The 27,443-nt window shown below is 43.0% G+C and overlaps 1 protein-coding gene across 6 annotated transcripts in view; it reads left to right on the top strand.

Moving 5' to 3' along the window:
* kifc3 (kinesin family member C3) overlaps nucleotides 1–27,443 on the top strand; it is a 76,650-nt gene that overhangs the window by 28,054 nt on the left and 21,153 nt on the right. For 3 of the 6 annotated variants that reach the window (XR_012101872.1, XM_073069727.1, XM_073069728.1), the window contains 11 exons: nucleotides 451–592; nucleotides 11,161–11,301; nucleotides 13,363–13,554; nucleotides 19,777–19,945; nucleotides 20,139–20,291; nucleotides 21,714–21,844; nucleotides 22,350–22,461; nucleotides 23,346–23,527; nucleotides 25,140–25,244; nucleotides 26,089–26,219; nucleotides 26,329–26,376. Coding sequence is in view for 5 of the 6 variants with exons in the window: in XM_073069727.1 (XP_072925828.1) it covers nucleotides 476–592; nucleotides 11,161–11,301; nucleotides 13,363–13,554; nucleotides 19,777–19,945; nucleotides 20,139–20,291; nucleotides 21,714–21,844; nucleotides 22,350–22,461; nucleotides 23,346–23,527; nucleotides 25,140–25,244; nucleotides 26,089–26,219; nucleotides 26,329–26,376 (1,481 nt within the window). In the remaining variant the exon portion in view is untranslated. Of the gene's footprint in view, nucleotides 1–450; nucleotides 593–10,376; nucleotides 10,550–11,160; nucleotides 11,302–13,362; nucleotides 13,555–19,776; nucleotides 19,946–20,138; nucleotides 20,292–21,713; nucleotides 21,845–22,349; nucleotides 22,462–23,345; nucleotides 23,528–25,139; nucleotides 25,245–26,088; nucleotides 26,220–26,328; nucleotides 26,377–27,443 lie in introns of those variants that run through there. The other 3 variants (XM_073069729.1, XM_073069731.1, XM_073069730.1) reach the window with 3 other exon arrangements.

Below are 27,443 nucleotides of genomic sequence, written 5' to 3'. Positions count from 1 at the left end.
GGAAACAGAGAAAAGTGGCAGGAAGAGAAGAGAGATGCAACAATCTAGGATTGAGTAGGTAAACTTAAGGATGCATAAGTCTACAAGGACTTCCCAAATGGCGTGATGAAGAAAAACTTTTATTAAAATCAGTTGTATGGTCTCTGTTTTTAACTATGATCCAATATTACATTTGAGTGACACATCCTGGCCTTAGAATTGAAAGAGGTTTGATGTTGGTTTTGGCTGGATACCCGGTGAAGTAAGAGGAATTGTAGAATGTTTTTAGTAGTCACCTTTTTCTTGCATGAAAAGTCACAGTTGGAAAACACTTGCAAGGACAGACATCTTGCAGATTCAACTTTCCTAAACTGCTGAGTATGAGTGAGCAGCTGAATAAGTCTTGATGGTCCATTGTATGAGTAGCAGTGCTTCAAATGAACTGACAGTCCTGGATGTTTCTTCCTGTAGCTCCGAGAGTTCCGAAGACCTATGAATGAACGAGATTGATGAACATCTTCCATCTGCGCCTCCTGAGCTAGTGCATGCCAGGGCAGGGACATTGGATGGGAAAGGTTGCCTTCAGGAGGGAGATCTGCTCCAAATCGTGAAGGTGAGTAGTGAGCAAATGAACACTGAGTCTGTGGGCTAAGAGAGCATCACAGGACAGCATGTGATGATTATATATGTCAAAGAAAGCCATAGAAAGGGTGCAGAGGAAATTTACAAGGATGTTGTCTGGATTGGGGAGCATGCCTTATGAGAATAGGTTGAGTGAACTCGGCCTTTTCTCCTTGGAGCAACGGAGGGTGAGAGGTGACCTGATAGAAGTGTATAAGATGATGAAAGGCACTGATCGTGTGGATAGTCAGAGGCTTTTTCCCAGGGCTGAAATGGTTGCCACAAGAGGACACAGGTTTAAGGTGCTGGGGAATAAGCACAGAGGAGATGTCGGGTAAGTTTTTTTACTCAGAGAGTGGTGATTGCGTGGAATGGGCTGCCGGCAGCGGTGGTGGAGGCGATTATGATAGGGTCTTTTAAGAGACTTTTATTTAGGTACATGGAGCTTAGTAAAATAGAGGGCTATAGGTAAGCCTAGTATTTTCTAAGGTAGGGACATGTTCAGCACAACTTTGTGTGCTGTAGATTTTCTATGTTTCTATGTTCTAATGCTGTCCTGGAGCCATTCTCACTGCTCTCTGTACACAATGCTGTCCTGGAGCCACTGCTCTAACTCTGTACTAACAGATGAAGAATAAAGAGGAAGAAACTTACCAGATACATACCTCACCCAAGCCTGATGAGCCAAAGCCTGCCCACTCCAACAACTGGTTCACTCATACAATGGCCACTCCAACAATGGCAAACCTCCTTTCCCTAGCATATTTTTTATTTGTCTTTTCTAATGAATCACTATTTGATTGGGGATCGGGAAAACATCGAAGGCCAGCAAACACTCCTTTGTAAATCTCACTCATGGATCTATGAGTTATCTCCTCTCTCGCTCCTGATTTAATTGGGCCACCAGAAAAATGAAAAGTGAGAGGGCACCGAATTAACAACAGTGAGGAAAGTGACAGTGATGAAGACTGGAGAGGCAGGAAAATTAGTGACTGGACAACGATATTATTAGCCCGTGGAGGGGAAGATGAGAGGCAAGGTGCAATTATTAAAGAGCAGCATGACTCAAAGCCAATAAACTGGAACTGAGAAGGAGAGAACAAAGTTTTAAAGGAATTGGCCAAATGTTGAGATTAGAACAGATTTGTCTCCCATGCAATCTCTGATAGTCAATAGGCTGGTAGGAGCAAGCGCTGACTTGTGTTATCCACTTTCAAAGTAAACTTACTATCAAAGGACATACCTCATATTTCACCATATAATAATTTGAGGTGTATTTTCCTGTAGGCATTTACGGGACATACAATAGAATTTTTTGTATACTATACATAAATAAAAAGTAATGGCCAATGCCCTAAAGAAAACAAATTGCGCAACTAAAGTTAAACAATACCGACAACATGAGTTGTAGAATCCTTGAAAGTGAGCCTGTAGGTTGCAGAAACAGTTCAGAGTTGAGGTGAGTGAAGTTATTTACATTGTTTCAGGAGTCTGGTGGTTCTATAGTCATCAATCAATCTAAACACCAAAATACATTCTCAGGTCATAAAACTGGCTCCAACCACAAGCAGCAGTGCCTTGTGCATAGATACTTTGCACCTATTTAATAAGGGCCTCTTGGAATTAAGCAAGACTTTCAGGTAGTTATTAAAATTTCTATTTTTAATATTACTCTTAAAGCCTTTTCTTTTACCTGTAAGACACAAATAAACTACTGGAAATGCAGAAATCCCTGAAATAAAAAGTGTGCTGTAAATACTCGGTTGTTCAAGCAGCATCTGTGGGGAGTAAAGCAGAAGTTAATGTTTCATGTTGATGATCCTCTATCAGAAATTGAAGATGAGAGGAGATGCGTTAAGTTGCAGAGAAGAATTAGTGGGAGGACAAGGCTGCAGGGAATGGCCATGAGATCGCTGAAGATGGTTGAGATTGTTGATGAAGGGGTTGATGGTTAAAGGGAAAAGATGCTGGTGAGGAGAATATGAGCAGGAAAATAAAGGACTGGGGGAGGCTGTTGTTGAACTTGGTGCTTTGATCAAAGAAATATGGTTGAGGTGCAGTGCTTTGCTTGGAGCCCAGGTGTTGGTGTTGATCTGGTCAGTGTCAGCTGTGGCTGCAATTGAAGTGTTCTGGAATCCTCAGCCATTTCTATTTCAAGGGCCAAATTTGTATGGGAAGATAAAAAAAAAGTTGTATTGAAACCCAGTAAAGAAACTCTTGCAAGAGGTCCATAGCAAATCAAAGGCAATGCATATTTTCTGAATTATGGACTTTGGACTGAAATTGCTTCATTCTTATCAAAATTGCCTAATCATTTAACATTCCCAAGTCTCTTATCTCCCACCGACAGCAGGATAGGGTTCTTCAAAGCTGGGCTGCTTGCTGGAGCTTGTTTTTTTTTAATGGAGGTGACAAAAGTGATTTCCCCAGTTTGTTTGCCTCCCCTGCAATGAGACCTGGAATGTGATGAAGGCTGCAGCACAAGTGGGTGTGTGATTTATTGTGTACCCTCTAGAAAGAAATCTTGTTTTGCTGTTGCTCAACCTACATTATGTTTCTAACTCTAATAAATTTTTGTCTGCTCTTTTGTGTGCATGTGGCCTTGTGATTTCACCCGGTATTCTATAGCCTCATATTTTTCACGTTTTCTTATATGTGGAAGATTATCTATCAAGTCTGTGATGACTTTCAGAAGATTCCCATCAATCCCACTCTTTTGCCCCTTGACGTTCCTCAGTTGTCCTGCCTCTGACCCGCATGGGATAATTTACAGCAGGTACTTAGTTCACCAACACAAGGGAGGAACCAGAGAAACCATAAGACATAGAAGCAGAGTTAGGGCATTTGGCCCATTGAGCCTTCTCTGCCATTCCAACATGGCTGATTTATTATCCTTCTCAATCCTTCTCCCTGTAAACCTGGACACCCTTACTCATCAGGACCCTATCAGCTTTAAGTGAATTGACCTCCTCAGCCATCTGTGACAATGAACTTCACAGATCCTTCATCCTCATTCTTACTAAAGGAATTCATCATCTCTCTTCTGAAGGGACAGCTGTGCTGTCTGGTCCTAAACTGCCCCACTGTAGGAAACACCTATCTAGACCTTCCACTATTCAATGGATTTTAATGATATCCGCCTCATTCTTCTAAACTCCAGTGAGAACAGACCCAGAGTCATCAACCGCTTCTCAAGTGTTAACCCTTTCACTTCCGGGCTAATTCTTGTGAACCTCCTCTGGATCCTCTCCAATGCCAGCACATCCTTTCTTCATTAAGGGACCCAAAACTGCTCTCACTACTCTAAGTGTGGCTTGACCAGTGCCTTGTAAACCCATGTAGTTATTCTAAAGAACATGGAAGCTTATCAAAGAGAGTATTGGAGTTCTTCAAAGCTGGATTGCTTGCTGGAACTGTTTTTTTAATGGAGGTGACAAAAGTGATTAATGTTATATTGCAGAAGGATTTGAAGGCTTTAGAGAGGGTGCCAAAATTCTCCAGGATTGGAGATGAGGAGAGGTTGGACAAACTTGGGATGGCTTTTCTAGTGTGTAAAGAGCAGGCTGAGTAGCAAGTAGATTGAAATATATAAAATTGAGAAGCATTGATAGGGTAAATAATCTTTTTCTCAGGGTGGAACTGTCATACTAGAGGGCATAACTTTAATGTGAAAGGGGGAATGTTTAAAGAAGAGAAACAAGGCAAATTTTCTTTGCACATACTTGTAGGTGCCTGGAACAAGCTGCCAGGACAAATGCTGGAAGCAGATACAATAACAAACTTTAGACAGGTACCTGAGCAGGCAGGGAATGAAGGGATGTGATTAAATTGAATTATAGTTGACACAGACATTACACGATTGTTGAACCTAGTTGAATCCATTGGTGTCATTGTTGTTGAGCTGTAGTTACTGCTCTTGTGTTACCTGACCCCAGTCTGCTATTGGTGGGAGATAAGAGACTTGGGAATGTTAAATGATCAGGCATTTTTGGTAGAAATGAAGCCATTTCAGTCCAAAGTCCGTAATTCAGAGAATATGCATTGCCTTTGACTTTCCGTGGACTTCTTGCAAGAGTTTCTTTACTATTATACTGGGTTTCAATGCAACTTTTTTATCTTCCCATACAAATGTTTGGAAGTTGTTTTAAAAAGTCATTTGTCAGTAGTACTAAACTCAGTGATTAGCTCCATGAATGTAATCTGAGTTATTCATTGTACCAAAAGTATTATTTGCAGTTGGAGATGTCCTTGAGGTTTTGGAGTGAGTACTAATGGCAGAAGCAGGAAATAGCAGAAAGGTTAATATCTAAACACAAATAGTAAAGCCTCAAACCATCTGGTAGAGAGTGAATGGTTGTCCACATTGTCCACAACTTTACTCTAAATCTGTGTTTGGAGTACTCTTGTGGTTGGAGGCAGATGAGAGACAACGGACAAGTGTGGACTCATTTTCAAGGTGATATGCAAACAGGTACATACTGCTACCAAGAAACAATTATAGGTTAAAATAATGGATTATGAAATTGGCTCTGTAAACTGGAATTCAATTCTGCCTCATTTAAAGAATATATTACTCATCTCGAGTTGAATGGAAGGCATGTAGATTTTCAAATATTAGGATAATTAAGAGATAGGGGTTGTTACAGGAAATTGGTGCTAATGTAAAAGATCAGACAGGATCTATTGAATGTCAGAGCACATACAAGGAGATGCTAGTTCCCCTATTATGACTGCAAAACATTGAACAGTCAGCCCAAAAGGGCCTTGACAATTTGTATTTACCTTCAGTCATTCCGCTTTGAGCAGATGTTACCAATCAGATTTGGCACCAAGCCACGTTGGAAGTATTCAGACAGAAGACCAAAAGCTTGATCAAAGCTATCCGTTTTAACAAGCATTTATAGGATTAGATATAAAGAACTCTGGGTGCTTCAAGCCTGGATAACTTGTCAACACAGTGTGAAGTGGGTAGGCAGGGGGAATTGGAAGAAGACCGAGGTATTGAATAGTTGTTGGAGGAGATTGGAGATGAGGGGAAGGGTGAGACTGTGCAAGTGTTTGAATCTAAAATGAGAATTACAATATAGGGCTCATTGGAGACTGTCGCTGGGGTGTAACAAACATATAGGTGAAGGAATGGATTTATAAATCCTCAGATGAGTTGAGAAACTTGCAGTGGTGATCTCAAACCATGCTCTACCCAAGCATTATGCTCGTTTCCTATTGAAACAGGAGCTGAGATAAATAGTAATGACTGTGGCTTACTCAGTGTCTTGAAGATGCAAGAAAGCTTGGATAGTCAGAGGCTTTTTCCCAGGGCTGAAATGGTTGCCACAAGAGGACACAGGTTTAAGGTGCTGGGGAGTAGGTACAGAGGAGATGTCAGGGGTAAGTTTTTTACTCAGAGAATGGTGAGTGCGTGGAATGGGCTGCTGGCAACGGTATTGGAGGCGGTTACCATAGAACACTACAGCACAGTACAGGCCTTTCATCCCTCCGTGTTGTGCCGACCCATATAATCCTTTTTTTAAAAAAAAGAGCACTAAACCCACACTACCCCATAACCCTCCATTTTTCTTTCATCCATGTGCCTGTCCAGGAGGCTCTTAAATACCCCTAATGTTTTACCCTCCACCATCATCCCTGGCAAGTCATTCCAGGCACCCACAACCCTCTGTGTGAAAAAAAAACTTACCCCTGATGTCTCCCCTAAACTTCCCTCCCTTAATTTTGTACATATGCCCTCTGGTGTTTGCTGTTAGTGCCCTGGGAAACAGGTACTGACTATCCACCCTATCTATCCCTCTCATAATCTTGTAGACCTCTATCAAGTCCCCTCTCAGTCTTCTACACTCCAAAGAGAAAAGTCCCAGCTCTGCTAACCTTGCTTTATATGACTTGTTCTCCAAATCAGGCAACATCCTGGTAAATCTCCTCTGCACCCTCTCCATAGCTTCCACATCCTTCCTATAATGAGGTGACCAGAATTGAACACAATACTCTAAGTGCGGTCTCACCAGAGATTTGTAGAGTTGCAACATGATCTCTCTACTCTTGAACTCAATCCCCCTGTTAATGAAGCCTAGCATCCCATAGGCCTTCTTAACTACCCTATCAACCTGCGCAACGACCTTGAGAGATGTATGGATTTAAACCCCAAGGTCCCTTTGTTCATCCACACTCTTAAGTATGGATGAGTGTACTCATCCTGTACTCCTGTACTCAGTCTTCTGTTTTGTCATTCCAAAATGCATCACCTCACAGTTGTCTGGATTGTTACGATAGGGTGTTTTAAGAGACTTTTAGATAGGTACATGGAACTTAGTAAAATAGAGGGCTATAGGTAAGCCTAGTAATTTCTAAGGTAGGGACATGTTCGACACAACTTTGTGGGCTGAAGGGCCTGTATTGTGCTGTAGGTTTTCTATGTTTAACTGCAGATGGGGAGGCTTCAGGGAAAGCTATTGTAACAGGTACAAGTGTCAGCACTGGAAACACTGGCAAGGAGTGATGCATGGGCAAGAATATAGGTGGGCCAGTTACCCTGTGTGCATTCCTGACCACATCACTACATCACCCTGATCTTTGCCCATAGAGAACATATTGCAAGTGGAGTGCTGGGATTTAGGGGAAAAACGTTGCTGTTGTATTGTATTAATCTGTTGTATTGTAGCCAGTGACATCCTGAGGTACAGGTGTGAGCGAAGGAAAATGGGATTTGGAGACATTGGGGCCAGTGGAAGTAATTTGACTGGCAGGGATATTGGGTGATTTTTTTTTTAATCGCTTTTTAGATTGGACGTGTGGTTAAAATAGAGAAGCTTCTTTTAGGTTCATCGTGAACTACCCGAGTCCCAGTCAGTCGCATGATTTAGTTCTTGGAATTGTAGTGGAGCAAGTAACTGGGAGGACAGTTGGGGTTTTGAACTTCAGGTTAAACTAGAGAACCTTGGCTTTAAATGTGGGAATGCTGGACTTGTAGTGAGGGAGACAAAGATTGACTAAGGGCTCTGACACCATTAATCACTCAACAAGCAGATCAAGAGAGCAACTGTAGATGTGCTGATTTATGTGAGGGACGGTGTTCTAGGTAATCCGTTTCAGTTGAAGCAAAACATCAAACAATTGGGTTCATTAGATAGAGGTTAAAAGGTAAATTGAAATTTCAAAGGGAAACAAAAGCCTAGCCCATGTGCAAAATCTACTCAGTGACCACTTTGTTGGGTACATTTTCTACCTAATAAAGTGACCACTGAGGGTATGTCCACAGTCTTCTGCTGCTGTAGCCCACCCACACCAAGGTTTGACATGTTGTGCATTCAGAGATGCTCCTCTGCACACCACTGCTGTAGTACATCTTTATTGGAGTTACTGTCACATTCCTGTCAGCTTGAATCAGTCTGGCCATTCTCCTCTGACCTTTAGAAGAACACAGAAACGTAGAAGGCTCACAAAGCTGTGCCGAACATGCCCCTACCTTAGAACTAACTCGGCTTACCCATAGCCCTCTATTTTTCTGAGCTTCATGTAGCCATCCAGGAGTCTCTTAAAAGTTTCCACCTCCACCACTGCCACCGGCAGCCCATTCCACACACTCACCACTCTCTGCATAAAAAACTTACCCCTGACATCTCCTCTATACCTACTTCCAAGCACCTTAAAGCTATTGCCTCTCGTGCCCAATTCAGCCCTGGAAAAAGACTCTGACTGTACAGAACTTTCTCGTTAGCAAGGCATTTTCATCCACAGAAATGCCACTGAATGGATGTTTTTTTTTGTTTTCACACTATTCTCTGTAAACTCTAGAGACTGTTGTGTATGAAAATCTCAGATCAGCAGTTTGAGATACTCAAACCACCCCATCTGACACCAACAATCATTCCACAGTCCAAGTCATCTCCATTCTGATGTTTGGCCTGAACAACTGAACCTCTTGACCACATCTGCAGGCTTTTATGCATTGAGTTGCTGCCACATGATTGGCTGATTAGATGTTTGCATTAACAGGCAGGTGTAAGGGTGTACCTAGTAAAGTGGCCTAGTGTAGTTCAGAAGTTTAAATGGGCTAAAAGACAATTTAAGGGTCAAGTAATTAAGTATGTAAGGCTTTAAATTGTGTTTTTAAAAAGGAATATGAAATTGTGGGAAAAATTATGCTTTGACAGACTGAACTGAGTGAGTTAATTTTGAATGGTTTCAGAGAATGGCTGCTCTGGAGGTGGGTGTGGTGCTTGGTGGCAGGATAAGTTGTGTTATTGAAAGTCACGAAAAATAAGTAAATGGGCATTATTTTGTTTGACAAAGACTGAAGTTGATGCATTTGTAGCCCTGCATCCATTTGTGTTTCCCGCTCAGCCTCTTCCCATGATGCTGACATCATGGTGACAACACAAAGCTGGTGATTCAGCAACGGGTGGGAATTTCTGTGTTTTAAAAAAAAAAATCCAGAAAATAATTTTAAGTATAAGATCATTTAATGTGGATTAGGAGTGAGGTAATAGTATTTGGCAAGAATATAGACAAGAAAGGGTGTGAGTTAAGGCTTTCAGTACACTAATCCCTACAAGTACAAATGCTGATGAGAAGTAATTTTTTTTCCATGTTTACAAATGACTTTGGATATCTGATCTGGATTTATGCTGCTCTAGCAATTTACAGTGCCCCTCCCTAATGTTTCAAATTTTTTTTAACTTGGCATCAATTGGTTGGCACTGCATTTGGGATGGGGTTTTTGTGTAATTGGAAAAGCTTTTAAAGGGCATTTGTATGGAGGTCTGCCTATTTGTATGGGTGGCGTGGTAGTGTAGTGGTTAGTGCTGTTGCTCTACAGCCCACCGATCAGGGTTTGATGCCTGCCGCTGTCCGTAAGTTTGTACTCTCTCCCTGTGTGACCGTGTGGGTTTCACCCAGGAGCTTCAGCTTCCTCCCACCTTCCAAAGGCGTGCGGGTTAGGGTTAGTAAACTGTGGGCGTGTCAGAAGCATGGCGACGTTGCGGGTGCCCCGAGCGCGGTTCTCCAACTGTGGCCATTGGTGCATTTCACTGTTTTGATGTTTCGCTGTGGATGGGGCAAATAAGCACACCCAAGCTGCAAAGTGAAATTTCTCAATGTGGTAAGGAGTTAACAGGTATTTGAATATGACTTGTTTGGTTGGGATTAAGACTGAATGCAAACACGATGAGTGCTGAAGCCATTTTGTGATCAGCTAGTGAAAAGTACATGTTTACAATTTAATGCACTGAACTATCTTGTGCAATAAAAGTTTTCTGCGCTGTCCTTTACAGTCCTTCCCACAACTTGCCTAATTTGTGTCGTTAGCAAGCTGAAGTGTTCCCTGCTCCTGAATCATTTTGGTTGGGGTAAAGAGAGATGGAAGCAGCACTGTAACACAGTATTCTGCAGTCATACAATACCCATCTACTTCAGGATCTTCCACACGTGTTTACCAGTTTTATCATCCAGCAGAAAGGTGTCAGGCGCAACGTTAGCAGTTGTGTTCTCATATTTTGAGTTCTGAGGAAGGGTCTAATTTGTTTTCTGTAGATGTATCCTGCGCCATGCTTCCAGTGTTTTCTGATTGTTGTTCCAGACTTTACAACAATTTTCTTTTGACTGTTTGGAGCGTGCAACAGCATGTTAAATTTATACACCAGTGACTCAGATTCACCTTCTGCATGGTTCTCAAACTTGTGGGGGGTTCTTCAGAAATCCAAGTCCACGTTGAGTCAGAATATTGGACCCGACTGTAGACAAACCTGCCACCTGTCTCTCGCCAGGTTGTGGGGGGAGCTCCTGTCTTTTCCAGTCCAGCAGAAGAATCCCCTCGAGTGACCCAAACAAACTCATCGAAATGATCAGCTGTCTGCAGGAGGACAAAGTGAGGCTGGAGGAGGAACCGAACACAGCTGAGCCCAAACAGCAGGGGCTGGGCGGCACTGCACAATCTCAGGTATTCTGGCACTGCATGCAAATGTTTAAAGACTTCAGTTCTTTAATGGTGGAGGACACCCATGCATAGCCAAGTTCTGTTACTCGTCCCTGATTGTTGTTGAGGTATTTTCTTGGTGCTCTGCCACACCTCTGGCAAAGGTACTCCCAAGGAAGGGTTTCTGAAGAGAGTGGTGATACATTTGCGTGTCTTGATGGGCCTGGTCAAGCAAGATCACTAATCTGCTGCGCCCCCTCATTTACCCCGACGCAGAGATAGTGAAGCGTGGGCTTTGGCCCAGTACTGACTGATGTGTATTCGGCTTTGAGAGCATGCCCTTTACACCGTGCTTGTCTGGGTCTGTCTCGGTACTGGGCAGTGATGCTGGGAAGTCAGGTGCCTCTGCTCACAGTATTGAATCCCAGCCTCCGTGGTCTCCACTGACAATTCCACCTTTTTTCCTCTTGAAAGCATGAGATGGTTGCATGTGTAATCCCCAGGCTTGTCTCAGGAAGTGAAGATGCACAGCCATTTGCAGAAACTGAAGGAATTGTTCCAGGTAGCCAGCTGGACATGTGCTGTTCTGGTGCTTGTGGTAACCATGACCGACTGTCCTTGCCTCTGTCCGTCAGGGTACAACTGACCTGGAGAAACACTTGGAGATCTTGGTGCAGGAAAATGATCGACTGAAGCAGGAGCTAAATGGCAGCCAGCTCCGGTTCCAGCAGCTGCGGGCCTCCCTTCCCCCCTGCACTGACTGTGAGCACAGCAAGGTAAGCGAAAACACCACATCAGCCAGTTTACTTTGGAGCGCGAGGGCACTGGTGTAACAGGAATGTTGCATGCACAGAATTCCCAGGAATATTGTGTAAGATCAACTAGAAAGCGGTCAGCTTCAGTGATGTTGGTTAAGGGAGATCTGTTAGTTTGGATGCTGCAGAGATCTCTAGACCTTTTATTGGTGCTTTGAGCTGATTTGTACCTCACTGAGAGAGAAGGTGGAACGAGCGTAGAACATCTCATCTGAATCACCACGCTCCCTTAGTGGCTGAAACAGGACCTGAACTCATGGCTACTGGACTTGAGATGTAGGTGCCAGCAATGAGTCACAGGTAATTCACTGGAGGTCAGGGCTAGTGCTGCTGGCCTTTTCTTCAAACAGTTCGGATTAGTCCTAAAGTCTTTCTGTTGCAGAAAGACTTAACTGTGCTTTTGCGCTGGAAACACTTTCAGACTAGCCCTAGGGCATTAGGTTTATCCAGGGGAACACTGAAACCTGCTAATTTAACAGGGTTCTTTTGTTTCATTTCATCCTTGCCCTTTGACATGAGTGTGGTACACCACCTGAAGGACTCCCACAGCACAGTTGGGTGTGATGAGGAGAATTTGCAGTGGAATTGGTGCGATTTCAGCATGAAGCTGGGCCTCTCCCCAGAACGAGGACGGGGCAGGAGAGCTGGAACGAGGCTCTGGTAGTGTTGACAGAGGGATTCTGGCTTGACACACAGGACAGCCAGAACTGAGAGCAGCAGTTCATACACTATGACAATTTGATATTGTTCCCTCTGAACCTCTGCATCATCTCTACTTCTCCCCCACCCTCTCCCCTTGCCCAGGTTCCTCTTGACTTTAAATCTACAGCCCTTGGAGATGGCTAATTCCAAAGAGATTTCTCTTCACTCATTCCCAAATACCTTGCTGCTTACAGCCTTTACCAAGGTCAAGGGCAACGTTCTCTGAACAGCAGTTCCAACTAGCTTTCTGGGGAATCTCCTTAACTGGAGAATGACGGCTTCAGTACCTGGGACTGAAATGGCTTTTCAAAATTGATTCATTAGTTAAATATTATCCCACAAAAGTAGAGGTAAAGGTCTGGGGTGTCATGAAGGAACATAGTAAAGCATTAATCCAAAACCTGGCACTGCACCAAGTAAAATCTGACAAGGATCCTCCCACGCCTAATCCTTTCAATAAGTCGGCTCTTTCTTCAAGCTGTTCTTACTTGATACTATCTGGTGGTTCGCAATTGTTTGTGGGTAGTGGCTGAAATTTTAAACAGTCAGGAAGGACCTTCACCAGGGCTCAAGGGCTGGAGCTAGAAGAAGGATAGGCAGTGACTTTTGTTCCCAGTAGCCTAGGAGGCTGAAGGGTAACCATATAAAGGTATATACAATCACGAGGGACGTAGATAGGATGGATGGCAAGTCTTTTTTTCCCAAAGATAGGTGAGTCTGAAGTCAGATGGCATAGGTTTCACACAGTGGGTGTGGGTATATGGAACAAGCCACCAGAAGAACCTGTAGATGCCAGCACAATTATGATGTCTAAAAGGCAGATACATGGATAGAAACAGTTTAGAGGCTCACAGGGCAAATGTGGACAAGCTCAAATGGACGTCATGGTTGGATCGTGGATGGGGATCTGTTTTGTAACTCCAAAACATAAAACTAGTCAAAAGATAAACATGGAGCTGTGGATAATGTGTCTGTACTTCGTTATTTTACTTTGGTGAGGTGTGCGCTTAAAACATAGTGGCATGATGACATATGCCATTCAAATACTTTTTCATTTAACCTGTAAAGAATTATGTAGACAATGCTTAATCACTCAATATACTTACAATATTACTCAATTATTGCTGAAATATTCAATATGTAACAGGTTAGACTAAAGGGTCTGTTTCTGTGTTCTGTGACTCAAAATCAGAATGGGCTTCATTTTCATCAGAGGGTGAGCAGAGAAGAAAGCCTTCCCCTGATACTGATCAGGTTTGCAAGTCAGATCTTTTTGCTGCTGGATGATGAAAAGATCTCGTGTTCTCTTCCCTGTCATAGGAAAACTCTCGGTTACTGAAGCAAATGACAGTCTTACAGTTAGAGTTGCAAGAAAAGACCCGACTGCTGTCAGAACTGGAACAACACCTCAAAGATGTCCTTCAGGACAGAGCTGAGAGGGAAGAGAGGCTGAATAAGCGCATAAGGGACTGCCATCTAGCTCTGGCCAAGCAGTCCACACCAGGAGTAAAGGTAAAAGTGATTGCACTGCCAACCAGCAAGGCAGTTATGCAGAGCCATTAGGTTGATGGACTTATTTTATACTACTGGATTGCGATATTGTTAGACCTAGATTAAAGAGAAAACTCAACATGCACCAAAGTCTTTACCTGAACTGTGGTTGTGCTCGGGGATAGGTGAAGGGACCAGGACTGAATAGGTTGTGCTTAGTAGGTAACAGAATGGACTGAGATTTTCCCACTGATGGAGACATCTTGACATCTACCCTTGTATACTCAGGATCTTGTCTGCTTCAGCAAGGACTCCCTCATTCTAATCCACTCTATGTAATACAGATCTTTGTGATTCCTTTTTTCCTTAACCAGATTTTTACAGGAAGTGAACATATGAGGATCAATAAACTCTTTTCAGGCTTCCAATGGGTACAGGTATCATTTATAACTGACGGTTCGATGACGAATTCCACCATCTTCATCAGGGGTGTTGCCTGAGTATGTCTAATCTGGTGGTATTGATACCCCCATCATCTGTTCCTGATTGGTTGGTCCTCATCCAATCAGCTTTCCACTCTTCCACATTGTTTACTATTGAATTCCAATTCTTGGAGTGAGATCTTTATCTTTTGTTAAAATTATTTTCCTCAATTTTATTTCAAAGGCTTCCTTCACCAGATGGTCCCAAACGCCATTAGCATGGCACTGTAGTTTTGTGCCGTCAAAGTCAATCCTACGGCCATTTTGAGTGCAGTGTTTTGCTACCACCGATTTCTCCAGGTAACCTACACAGATACACCACCTGTGCTCCTTGATGTGGGTTTCCATCATGTGTTCCATCTAGCCAATCCATATACGCTGCTCTGCATTTGTAGGGAATCCTGTTAACACCAGCCGACCTGATCCCAGGTTATCTTTGACCCACATAAACTGTGATTTGAGCTTCCTTACAAGTTTGTGGATCCGTTACTTCTTCAGGTTCCTGGCAATCCTTCCAGAAACTGTGCAATGTGGAGCAGCGTGTATTGGCCAGACAATTGGCCTGGTGTATTGATTGTATTGGTGTATTGGCATGGTGGAAATTCGCCTCAAGGAGCACAGGAAGTATATCTACTTGGGTTACCCAGAGAAATCGGTGGTAGCAGAACTTCACATTTGCAATGGCCATAGGATTGTCTTTGACAACACAAAACTACTGTGCCACATCAATGGCTTTTAGGACTATCTGGTTAAGGAAGCCATTGAAATAAAACTAGAGGATGACGGGGGTATAAATACCACTGGACTAGACATGCTTAGCATCATCCTTGATGAAGATAGCAGAGTTTGTCACTGAAATGTCAGTTATAATTGATAGCTGTACCCGGCTGGAAGCCCGAGAAGAGTTTATTCATCATATATGCTGGGCAAGCACCAGATCCTTTTTTCATATGAAGATCGATTAATGGCAGGTTTCGTAATATTGTTTCCCCAAAACCTATAGTGTGTTTCATTCCTTTGAAGTATACTCAACATTTTTAAAAAAAAACAGCATCCATGTTTACGTGCAAAAAAATCTCCTATAAATAGCAAAGAGAAAATGACCAAGTAATCTATATAGAGATGCTAGTTGGCAAATGCACAAAAGATGACTTCTTTGCTCTCCTGTGTGTTTTATTTTTCATGTTGACTTAAAGGGAGACCTTAGTTACATACTGTGTGCTCAGAAACTAGCAGAGCAAACCCCTCAACTGTCACATACCAACTTCTTGGGTTAGTTATGAGGTACGTGGGTGTGTGTGCGCACGCGAGCACACATACACAGTATGTGCATATTTACTATCCAAAAGTAGTCAAATTAGAGTTACCGGTTAAACTATATTTGACCAGCGAAGTGCTACTGGAGAGCCAGCAACCACCATAGAAGGAAATGGACAGGAGGATCCAGCAATATGGGAACCAGAGTGACGGGTGGCTAGTGGAGTGTTTGTGGGGAAAGTAGATGCTGCCTGTGTACAAAGACACAAACCGCAACGTTGAGCACGGTGGGACTAATGTTTTGTGTTGCATCTATTTTATTCCAAGGAGTATTGTAGGGAAGGTAGATGAGCTTAGAGCATGGATCAGCATATGGAATTATGACATTATAGCCCTTAGTGAGACGTGGTTGCTGGAGGTACAAGATTGGCATCTAGTGTTCTGGGGTTCTGCGCTTTAGACACAATGGTGGGAGATATTAAAGGGACAGGGGTGCAAGTACTTGTCAGAGAAAATGTCACTGCAGTGCTGAGACAGGGTAGACTTGGGGGGGGGGGGTCACCTACTGGGGGTATATGGGTGGAATTGAAGAGTAAGAAAAGGATGACCACGTTAATGGGATTATAATATAAACCTTCCTAGAGTCAGCAGTATTTAGAGGAACAAATTTGTAGAGGGATAACAGACCGTTTCCAGAAAAAAAAATGTTTTGTGATAGTTGGTGATTTTAACTGTTCTCGTTGACTGGGTCTCCAGTCAATATGGAAAGGACTGGATGTGTCAGAGTTTGTCAACTGTGCTCAGAAGAGTTTCCTTAATCAATACATAGGAGTTCCAACTAGATGGTGCATGATATTGGATCTCCTATTAGGAACGAGACAGTGCAGGTGACAGAAGTGTGTGTGAGAACACTTTACACCTAGTTTCAAGGTGTTTATGGAGAAGAATAGGACTACCCTCGGGTTGAGATTCTAAATTGAAGTAAGGCCAATTTTTGATGGTATCGGAAAGGGTCTGGCAGGTTTGGATTGGGGCAGGTGTTTTCTGACAGAAGGATTGTTAGTAAGTGGGAGACCTTCAAACTGAAATATTGAGAGTATAGAGTTTATATGTTCCTGTAAGAATAAAAGGCAAGGATAACAGGTTTAGGGAACCTTGGCTTTTGAGGAATATTGAGGCTCTGGTTCAGAAGAAGGGGGTGCACAGTAGGTATAGGCAGCAAGGACCAAGTGAGGAATATCAGAAATGCAAGGGAGCATTGAAGAGAAAAATCAGGGGGTCTAAAAGGAAGCATGAGGTTGCTGTAGCAGACAAGGTGAAGGAAAATTTCAGGGATTTCTACAGATATATTAAGAGCATAAGGATAGCAAGGGACAAAATTAGTCATTTTGAAGATCAGAGTGGTTATCTACAGTATGCTGAAAGAGATGGGGAAGATCTCCAATAAGTTTTCTACATCTGTATATTCTTGGGAGACCACAGAACTGCAGTTAAACACCAGGTAAGCTATGGACCATATCTGGATAGCAAAAGAGCAAGTGCTTGCTGTCTTGTGGCAAATTAGGGTGGATAAGTGTCCAGGGACTGACGAGCTGTTCTGGGAGGCTTGTGCAGAAATTGTAGGGAGCTTGGAAGAGGAATTTAAAACATCTGCAAACATGGGATAGGTGCCAGAGGAATGCAAGTTAGCTATTGTTGTTCCATTGTTCAAGAGAGACTCTAAGAATCAGCCAGGGCATTGTAGGCCAGTGCGATGAAGTCAGTAGTGGGTACATTATTGGAATTTTAGGGATGGAATATATAAATATTTGGATAAACAGAGCCTGATTAGGGATAGTCTCAATGGTTTTGGCATTGGTAGGTCATGTCTAACCAATAGAGTTTTTGGAGGAGGTTACCAAGGAAGTCAATGAAGCGAAGGTAGTGTATGTTGACTATATGGACCTTGGCAAAGTTCCACATGGGAGGTTGGTCCAGAAGAGGTAGTAAATTGGATTCAATATTGGTTTGGAGGGAGAAGCCAGAGAGTGCTCGTAGACATTTGGCTCTGTGACTGGAGGCCTTTGACTAGTGGTGTATCACAGAGACTGATGCTGGGTCTGTTGTTTGTCATGTATATTAATGATCTGGATGATGTGGTAAACTAAATCAGCAAATTTGTAGGTGATACAAAGATTGGGGGCATAGTGGATAGCAAGGAAGGATGTCAAAGCTTGCAGCAAGACCTGGACCAGCTGAAAAAATGGGCTGTAAAATGGCAGATGGATCTTAATGGAGACAAGTGTGAGATGTTGCACTTTGGGAGGCAAACCAGGATAGGATTTACAATAAACAGTAGGGCACTGTTGAGTGCGATAGAATTGAGGCATCTGTGAATTCCCTGAGAGTGGCATCACGGGTAGATAGGGTGTAGATAGGGTCACAAAGAAAGTTTTGGAACTTTGGCCTTCATAAATCAGAGTACTGAGTACAGGAGTTGTGAAGTTAGGTTGAAGGTGAACAGGACATCAGTGAGGGCAAATTTGGAGTATTGTGTGCAGTTTTGGTCACCTACGTACAGGAAAGGTATCAATAAGCTTGAAGGAGTGCAGAGAAAATTTACAAAGACATTGCCTGGATTTGAGTTAAAGGGAAATGTTGAATAGGTTAGGATTTATTCCCTGGAGCTTTTGAGAATGAGGGGAGATTTGATAGAGGTATACAGAATGAAGGGTATAAATAGGATTACTGCAAGCAGGCTTTTTCCACTGAAGTTAGGTGAAACTAGAACTAGAGGTGAAGGTTAAGGGTGAAAGCTGAAATGTGTAAGGGGAACCTGAGGGGAATCTTCACTCAGAAGATAGTGAGAGCATGGAATGAGATGTCAGCGGAAGTGGGTTTGATTTCAACATTTAAGAGAGGTTTAGACTTGTATGGATGGGAGGGATATGGAAGGCCATGGGCCAGGTGCAGGTCAATGGTGCTAGGCAGAATAACAATTCTGTATGGATTAGATGGGCTGAAGGGCCTGTTTCTATGCTGTAGTGTTCTATGACACGATGCTTTTAGTTGAGACGCTTCGTCCAAACCTGTAAGATGACACATCCATTAATTTTATCTTAAAATATGATTCCGGCCTTCAGAGCAGATTTCCTTTTTTCCTTCCTAGTCCTGAGTCATGGACACTGCCTGTGACCCTGAGTTTTCCACCAATTTGGTGGGCACAGAGGACCTCCCCCCCCCCCCCCCCCCACCACCACCACAATTTGCAAAGTTTGGTGTCACTGGATAAGTGTCTCATTTGGCCTTTCAATGAGGACTGAGGGGAACCAAAAAACAATGCCCAAACTTGTCCAGACTTGAGTCAAGGCTTATGAGCCTTCCATTTAACAGAATAATACGTTTTAAAATCTGAGAATAAGTCTTTGTAGCTGTGAGGTGTTAATGCTTTTAAGCATAGTTCTCCTGAGTATGTTCCCCAAATCACTTTCCTTCTTGCTTTGTCTTTGTTGTCCTCCTCCTCCTCCCCAAACCTCATTGTTTATTTTTCTTAAAACTGTTGTTGTTTCTCCCAGCCGGTAATGTATTCTGACTGTAATCTAATCAGCGTATTTCATCCAGACTTGGATCCGTAAGTTAAAGATGTGTTTCCATCGGAAAATTCCTTCTCCATGTTCTTCCTCTTCCGTACCAACTCTAACTTATAAGACATATGACGTAGGAGCCCATCAACTCTGCTCACCATTTCATCATGGCTGATTTATTATCCCTGTCAACCCCATTTCCTGCCTTCTCCCCGTAATCCTTGATGCCCTGACTAATTAAGAACCTATCAACCTCTGCTTTAAATGAATTGGCCTCCACAGCCATCTGTGGCAATGAATTCCAGAGATTTACCACAGTCTGAAATTCCTCCTCATCTCTGTTCTAAAAGGACGTCCTTGTATTCTGATTCTATCCTCTGGTCCTAGACTCTCCCAAAACTGGGAATGTCCTCTCCATGCCCACTCAATAAATCCCTTTCAATAGGTTTCAATGAGATTCTCCCTCATTCTTCTAAACTCAAGTGAGTACAGACCCAAAGCCACAAACGGGCCTTGTATGTTGACCTTTTAATTCCCAGGATCATTCTCGGGAGCCTTCTTTTGATCCTCTCCAATGCCACTCATCCTTTCTTAGATATGGAGCCCAAAACTGCTTGTCTTTAAATCCTTGCTTTTGCATTCTAGTCCTCTTGAAATGAGTGCCAACATTGCATTTGCCTTCCTTACTACCGGCTCAACCAGCAAGTTAACTTTTCGAGAGTCTCAATATTTTTCTCAATGTTTGCCAAGCAAGAAGGTATACTGCTTTAGATCTTCATGACTTCAACAGTTGGTGAGATTTATTTATGGCTGATGCCTTTTAGCCTTCCTGTGATCTCTGAGTGGGTGGCTAGGGTGGAGAGATGTAATTGATTCAAAACTGCTACTGATTCTGGGTTTGGTGAAATTAATTTAATTAACCTTATTGTTAAATTGCCTAGTATATGACCAAAAAAATGGAAGTTGAGTCATCAAGGATGAAGCAGGACTTAGAAGAAGCTCAGTCCAGGAATCATTATCTTCAGGAACAGATTAGTATTCAGAGGCAACTGCTGACAGAGCAAGAACAACAGCTTCAAGACTCTTGGCAAACATCAGCCCAGCTTCAAGCTCAGGCAAGTCCAAGCGCTCTTCCCTGTTGTTAATAGAATTCCATCTCTGCTTGTTGCCAACAGTTGTAAACATTGACAACACTGGGAAGAATAATGCAGTTGCATTAGATCTTTTAACTGAAACCACTTGTGATTTGTATTGCCTGAGGGGTTCCAGACCAAACTGACCGGCAGTAACACTTCCTCTAAACTGCAGATCATGATGTACGAGGCAGAGCTCGAGCAAGCACGAGGGGAGATGCTTGCAGCACTTCAGGCAATGGAAGATGAGAAGAACCAGGCCATTGAAGAGGTCTTCCAGCATGCACACTCTGAAATGAAAACTGTGCATGATAACCTGAATGGTAGGTAATGCTGCAGAAGCAATGAGCGCCCTTGTAATAAAGAATTTGCATTTAATAGGACCTTTGGGTAATGTGCAGTTGGTCCAAGTCGAAGACAAGCTTACTGCTATTTGCATAAGTACATGTCTGCATGATTGCAATGAAAATCTGGCAGCAGCAGCACACGGCATCATAAAAATGGCATTCACAAGAGAAACATAAATTATATACAACTTTCACATTAGAGAGCTCAATTAGAGTAGAAATCAAAGTCCATTTTAATAGAAAGGGACTACAAAATGTCTGTAGTTTTACTAAATTACAAATTAGGGTTGTGTCAGTTGGTTCAAGAACCAAATATTTAAGGAAAGTAGCTGTACTTGAACCTGCTGGTTGGGACTTGAGGCTTCCATACTTCCTGCACATGTGTAGCTGCAAAAAGATGGCATGGCCCAGATGGTGGGGATCTTTAATGATGAGTGTTGCCTTGACACAGTGAATTAATAAGAGGCAGAGGTGCTCAGAATGAATCACTTTAACCCAATATTTACTGCCTTGTGGCAATTTGAGACTAACTAGGTGAAACCTGTGTGGTTGAGCATGAATAGAGTGGACTTAGATTCAATGAGAGGTACAGCACAGAAACATGCCCTTCAGCCCATCTTGTCCACGCTAAAACCATCTAAACTGCCTACTCCCATCAACCTGCACCGGGACCATAGACCTCCATATCCCTACCATCCATGTACCTATCCAAACTTCTCTTAAACTTTGAAATCAAGCTTTCATGCACAACTTTTGCTGATAGCTTATTCCACACTCTCACAACCCTCTGAGTGAAGAAGTTTCTCCTCATGTTTCTCTTAAACTTCTCACTTTTCACCCTTAACTCATGACCTCTGGCTGTAGTCCCACTGAACCTCAGTGGAAAAAGCATGCTTGCATTTTCCTTGTCTATACCCTCATAATTTTGTATACCTCTATCAAATCTCCTCTCAATCTTCTGCATTCTAAAGAATACAGTCCTAACCTATTCGATCTTTCCTTATAACTCAGGTCCTCCAGACCTGGCAACGTCCTTGTAAACTTTCTAAAGATGCAAACCTTGTTTACATCTTTCCTGTAGGTAGGTGACCAAAACTGTACATAATACTCCAAATTAGGCCTCACCAACATCTTATACAACTTCAACATGACACCCCATCCCCTGTACTCAGTAAATTGATTTATGAAGGTCAGTGTGCTAAAAGCTTTCTTTATGGTCCTATCTACCTGTGACGCCACTTTCAGCGAATTATGGACCTGTATTGCCAGATCCCTCTGTTCTACCAACTTGCAGCACATTAGGGAGGTACTGAGTTGGAGCCCGCACCCTACGCAGCATTTTGCTGTGAGAAGTGACGAGTGCTAGCACCTTGCTGACCTGGGGTCCTCTTTCTGCAGGTGTTCGAATCAACCTACTCTCCATCCAACCAGCCCTAAAGACACTGACTAATGATTACAACTGTCTGAAGAACCATGTCCGGGATTTTCCCTGTCTTCTGCAGGATGCCGTCAGCCAGACAAAAAAGGAAGTGAGTTGAGAAATGTTGCAAAGGTGCTTGGTGTGTATTATCAGGGACCCCCACAGTGCGACACTGTGGAGGTGACATTGGAACTGACCATCTTGATACAGTGGTGATAAAGAAGTCTTGAACAGAATGGGACCTACATTGGGTGGCCCAGTGCTACAGCATGTAGAGCCACTAACTCAGAGCGCCGTCGACCCAGGTTCGATACTGACCTCGGGCGTTGCTGTGGAGTTTACATACTCTCCTGGTGACCTCAGGTTCCTCCCAAATCCCAAAGATGTGGTGGCTGGTAAATTATCACTAGTGTGTGGGTGAGGGTTAGAATCTGGAGGGGAGAATAAAATGGAATTAGTGTCAATGGGTGGCTGATGACCAGCATGGACTTGGTGGACTGAATGGCCTGTTCCTGGGCTGGATCTCTCTAAGACTTTTCTTACAACAGTGAATTTGTCAATTGGCTCTTAGATGTTTCAGGATGCCCTGAAGACGTGTGCATCCTTCTTTCCAGATTTACCAGGCAGTGGAGGAAGCGAAGGAAATAAACCAGGATCTTCTGCGCAAGTACAAACGGGAGATGCAGCTCCGCAAGAAATGCCACAATGAGCTGGTGCGGCTTCGAGGTGAGTCAGAGCTTTGTTCACTAACTGCGGAGAGGAGCTCTCAGTCCAAAATCAGCCGCACAAGTTCTGCGCATAGTGGTCATTTTATAGGTACGTCTATACAGCTGCGCGTTAATGCAAATATCTAATCAGCCAATCATGTGGCAGCAACTCTATGCATAAAAGCACGCAGACATGGTCAAGAGGGTCAGTTGTTTTTCTGGTGAATCATCAGAATGTGTAAGAAATGTAATCTCATTGACTTTGACCGTGGATTGGTTGTTGGTGGTTTAAGTATCTCAGAAACTGCTGATCTGCTGGGATTTTCACACACAGCTGTCAGAGAGCGGTGCAAAAGAGCAAGAAACATCCAGTGAGCAGCAATTCCGTGGTGAAAACGCTTTGGTAATGAGAGAGGTCGGAGGAGACTGGCCAGGCTCGTTCAAGCTGACAGGAGGGCGACAGTAACTCAAATAGCAACTTGTTCTAGCAGTGGTGTGCAGAAGAGCATCTCTGAACACACAGCATGTTGAACCTTGAAGTGGATGGACTACAGCAGCAGAAGACCCAGTGGTCACTTTATTAGATGCAGGAGGTACCTAGTAAAGTGGCCACCGTGTGTACTCTGTTGCAGATAAAATACAATAAATCACCTTGCTTTTCAACAGTCCATTTCCCCCTCCACCTACCTTCCTCCTCACCTGGTTCTACCCCCAACCTTTTTATCCTGGATTCTTCCCCGCCGCCTTCCGTTTCAGTCCTGGTGAAGAGTCTTGACTAAAATGTCGACTGTTTATTCCTATCCATGAATACTGCTGACCTGCTGAGTTCCTCTAGCCTTCTGTGTGTGTTATTCTAGATTTCCATCATCTTGAGTTCATGCTTCTGTTGTAATCTTTCTTCAGGGAATATTCGTGTCTTGTGCAGAGTTCGACCTATAACCAGGGAGGACGGTGCAGGTCCCGACAACAGGAATGTCATTTCCTTCGATCAGGATGATGATGGAGTTTTGTATGTCTCACACCGTGGAAAAACATCCATGTTTGAGCTGGATAAGGTTTTTCAACCACATGCATTGCAGGCAGATGTAAGTGGGCTTAACATGAAAACTGATCCATGATCTAACGGATCACTGGGATGTGTGCAGGTCCTTGAGTGGTGGACCTGGATAAAGATCAGAAACTGGTGCCTGGGCAGTCGTAGTCCAGGAATAACAAAACACCATCCAGTTTGCCTTGCACCACTCTGATTTAGTGAAGTTGTTGACAACCATATCAGTTAATTTCTCACATTAATTCCTGTTCCTCTTCCTCCATGGTAAGATTAAGGTGGAATGGTGTTCTCCTTTGTGACATGGAAGTGTGTGTGTGCAGAAAGATCATAGATCTGGTGTTTTCAACTTTGTTTAAAGGTGTTGGTCCATGGCATAAAAACAGTTGGGAACTCATGCCGTAAATAATGTGTAGACTTGGGCTGCTAAGTGGCAAGCAAAAAGTAAGAGCCTATCGCTCTCTTATAGCATTTCCTCCAACATTAACAATTTAATCAGCATGTGGGGCTTGCTGTTAATCAGGAACTTAACAATGCTGTGTCGTGACTACTCTTGCAGTACAGATCTGCCATCGTGTTACTTGATCTGCATCTCCATCACTTTAGTATCAAGGGCCTGGTTTACGATACCCTGCATACCATGACTTTATGTCCATTCCTGCACTCCTTTAGGTCTCTTCTGCTTTCTTGTTGCCTCTTGACAGTTTATTGGTCTGTAATGTTTGAGTAGTGCCCCTTTTTGCTTTTGTATCTCTTGCCTGGGTGTAGTAATTCATCCATTTATGTACAAAACAGAGATTGCAATTCAAGGTATTTCACAATTTGAAAGCCTTTTGATATTTCAATTGGGTGCACTGGTCAAAAACGATATTCTCCCCCAGTGCTGCTAGCTTCTCATGGATTGATTTTGAATCAGCTGACCCTTTTGTTTGGCCTTTCCTGTGATTTTATGTAGTGCATGTTCATCCTATGTTTCAGTAAGTCCATGTCTAACTCCACAGCTGGGTGAGGTTCCCATCTCTGTAGCTGGTGTGGAGCTTTTGGTCTCATTAGTTAAGCAAGAATGTAACTGTTTTGGAAGCAATTCAGGGATGGTTTACTAAACTGATCCTGAAAAGGGTGAGGAAAGGTTGAATAAGTAAGGTTTGTAGCCACTGGAGTTCAGGGTGAGTGAGGACTGAGGCATAAGATCTTGATGGTGTGGATGTGGAGAGGATGTTTCACCTTGTGAGATGATCTAGAACAGAGATAATTTAAATATAAATATGATCTGTTATATATAAGCATAATAAGAAAAATGGTTTCTCATTTAAATTTGAGATGGGACTGTTATCTGAGGATGATCATTTTTTGTTATTTTCTTCCTCAAGGGGTGGTGGAAGCACAGTCTCTGAATGTCCTCAGGACAGATTCTTGATCAGCAAATGGTGAAGAGTTACTGCTAGTGGAGAAAAATGCAAAGTTGAGGTTACAGTTAGACCATTTGTCTGTTCCTAATCTCACAAATGTAGGTTCAAGGGTCCCAGCCAGGGGAAAGGGTCAAAATTCAAACTGGCACTCAACACTCGTACATCAGAAGGTTTGATGTTTTGTCAAAATTTGGTATCAGCAGTAATTTGTGAAATAATTGTTCCCATTATTTGTTCCAGATATTCCGGGAGGTTCAAGCACTCATTACGTCCTGCATTGATGGGTACAACGTCTGCATATTTGCCTATGGACAAACGGGCTCTGGGAAGACGTACACAATGGAGGTAAGGTCGTAATGGTGCAAGCTTTAATTAAGGATTAATGGCATTCCTAGCACTGGAAAGTTCAGATTTTTGGATACCTTTTGGGAAAAGCAGTTTGCCTGATGCCAGCTGGTCTTATGAACCAATGCAGCCTCATTCTTGTTAGACCTGAAATGGTGTTAACTATTTTGGGTAGAAAGGACAGGACGGGTAAAAAATCTCCATTATTTATTAACCTGGCTTAACAAAACCAGCTCCCTGATAAAATGTTAGAATCATCTCTCCTGCACAGGAGATAGAATTAATGAGAATTTTAAAAAACTGAAAATACAGAAAAACTAAAATAAAAAACAAAGTTTTGAAAATATTTTGTAGTCATTCTGCGAGAACAGAAACAGAGGCAATGTTTTGGTTCAAAGATCCTTTGATTGTATGCATGTACAGTCTGGTGGAGTGGCCAAAAATAAGGAGGATGGAGAAGAAATGTGTTACACTTCAGGATGTCTCCAGTAGAGCAAAGCCTGGGTGACCATGGTCTGTGTTGTATGGAAAGGTGAGAGGTGTTAGTGTTTCAGGCCGGAGTGACTCTCCCTTCACAGATACTGGCTGACCCATTCATTGAATGTTTCCAGCATTTGTATTTTTTGTTTCAAATTTTCAACATCTGCAGTGACTTGATTTTTCAATGGTGCCTCTGTTGCATGATGGCACACAAGCTAATTTATACACTCCAGGTTTGCAGTTGGAACCAGCAGTTGGCTTCTTCTTGTAGTTCCTCAATCTTCGCACATTCCTCCAGTCTCTTGAGGGCTGTTTTTTTTCTTAGCCTGGACGTAACATTGGCACAATATCACTGTTTCTCTAGGGGTTGCCGGAAGACCCTGGAATAAACCAGCGTGCTCTCCAGCATCTATTTGGTGAAGTGGCAGAGCGCTCAGCAGACTGGGATCTCACCATCACTGTCAGCATGGCCGAGATCTACAATGAAACCCTCAGGTATGAAACACTGGGTGAGCAACAGAGGACCATGCTCCATGTGATAGCATGTTAACAGATGGGAATAATCTGTTGATGTAGTTGCTAATAGTATTTTCTCTTTTTGTAGAGACCTGCTAGGGTCTGACCAGCAGAAGACTGAGGATCTAACTATGAGGTTACTAATACTTGCACTCTGATGGGAGCTGCATGGTTGGTGATTGGTGCAATGCTTTGGCATGGCTCTAGAGCTGATATTTGCTTACGTGTTTTTTAAAGTAATCTGTGGCCTACTTAAATCAGAATTTTCCAGTGATTTGTGCATCAGCTTTTGCTATTCTTGGGCGATGCACTGTAGAAATAGAATAGAATTTAACCGCCATTAATATGGAGGCAAAATCGAAGAGGACAATTAATACAGGACTGAAGGAGTTGCATTTAAATGCACACAGTAAACAGAATAATGTAGATAGTGCAGTTAGAAATTGGCAGATATGATGTTGTGGACATCACTGAGTCATGGCTGAAAAAATAATCACAGCTGGGAGCTTAATTTCCAAGGATGCATATAGTAGTGAAAAGCCAGGCAGGTAGGCAGAGGTGGTGGGGTGACTTTTGGTTAAAAAAAAAAATGAAATCATATCCTTACAAAGAGGATCAGAGATGTAGAATCCTTGTGGGTAAAGTTAAGAAATTGCAAGGATATGGGAAGAAATTGCAACGGGATATAGAAAAGACATGTAAAAAGGGCAATGTTATGATGTGGCAACATGCAGTCAATGCTGGAGGAACACAGCAGGTTTGGCATCATCCGTGGAAATGAATAAACAATTGCCATTTCGAGCTGAGGCCCTTTTTCAGAACTGGAAATGAAGAGGGAAGACACAAGCACAAAAAGGTGGGGGGAGGGGAAGGAAGACAGCTAGAAGGCGATAGGTGAAGACAGGTGGTGGGGAGAGGTGAGGAGACTGGACCATGGAGGAAGGGAAGAAGGAGGGGCACCAGGGGGAGGTGATAGACAGGTGAGGAGAAAATGTAAGAGACCAGAGTGGAGAATGGAAGAACAGGGAAGGGAGAGGAATTACCAGGAGGAGAAATTGATATTCATGCCATCGGGTTGAAGGCTACCGGGATGGAATAATGAGTAGTTGCTCCTCTGCCCTGAGAGTGGCTTCATCGTGGCATAAGCAGACATCCAAATGGGAATGGAAACAAAAATAGTTGGCCACCAGGAAATGCCACTTC

This window comes from Hemitrygon akajei, chromosome 17, assembly GCF_048418815.1.
Source record: "Hemitrygon akajei chromosome 17, sHemAka1.3, whole genome shotgun sequence".
Classification (NCBI taxonomy): Eukaryota; Metazoa; Chordata; class Chondrichthyes; order Myliobatiformes; family Dasyatidae; genus Hemitrygon; species Hemitrygon akajei.
Note: the sequence above shows the minus strand (reverse complement) of the source record. Positions and strands in the feature narration are given on the sequence as shown.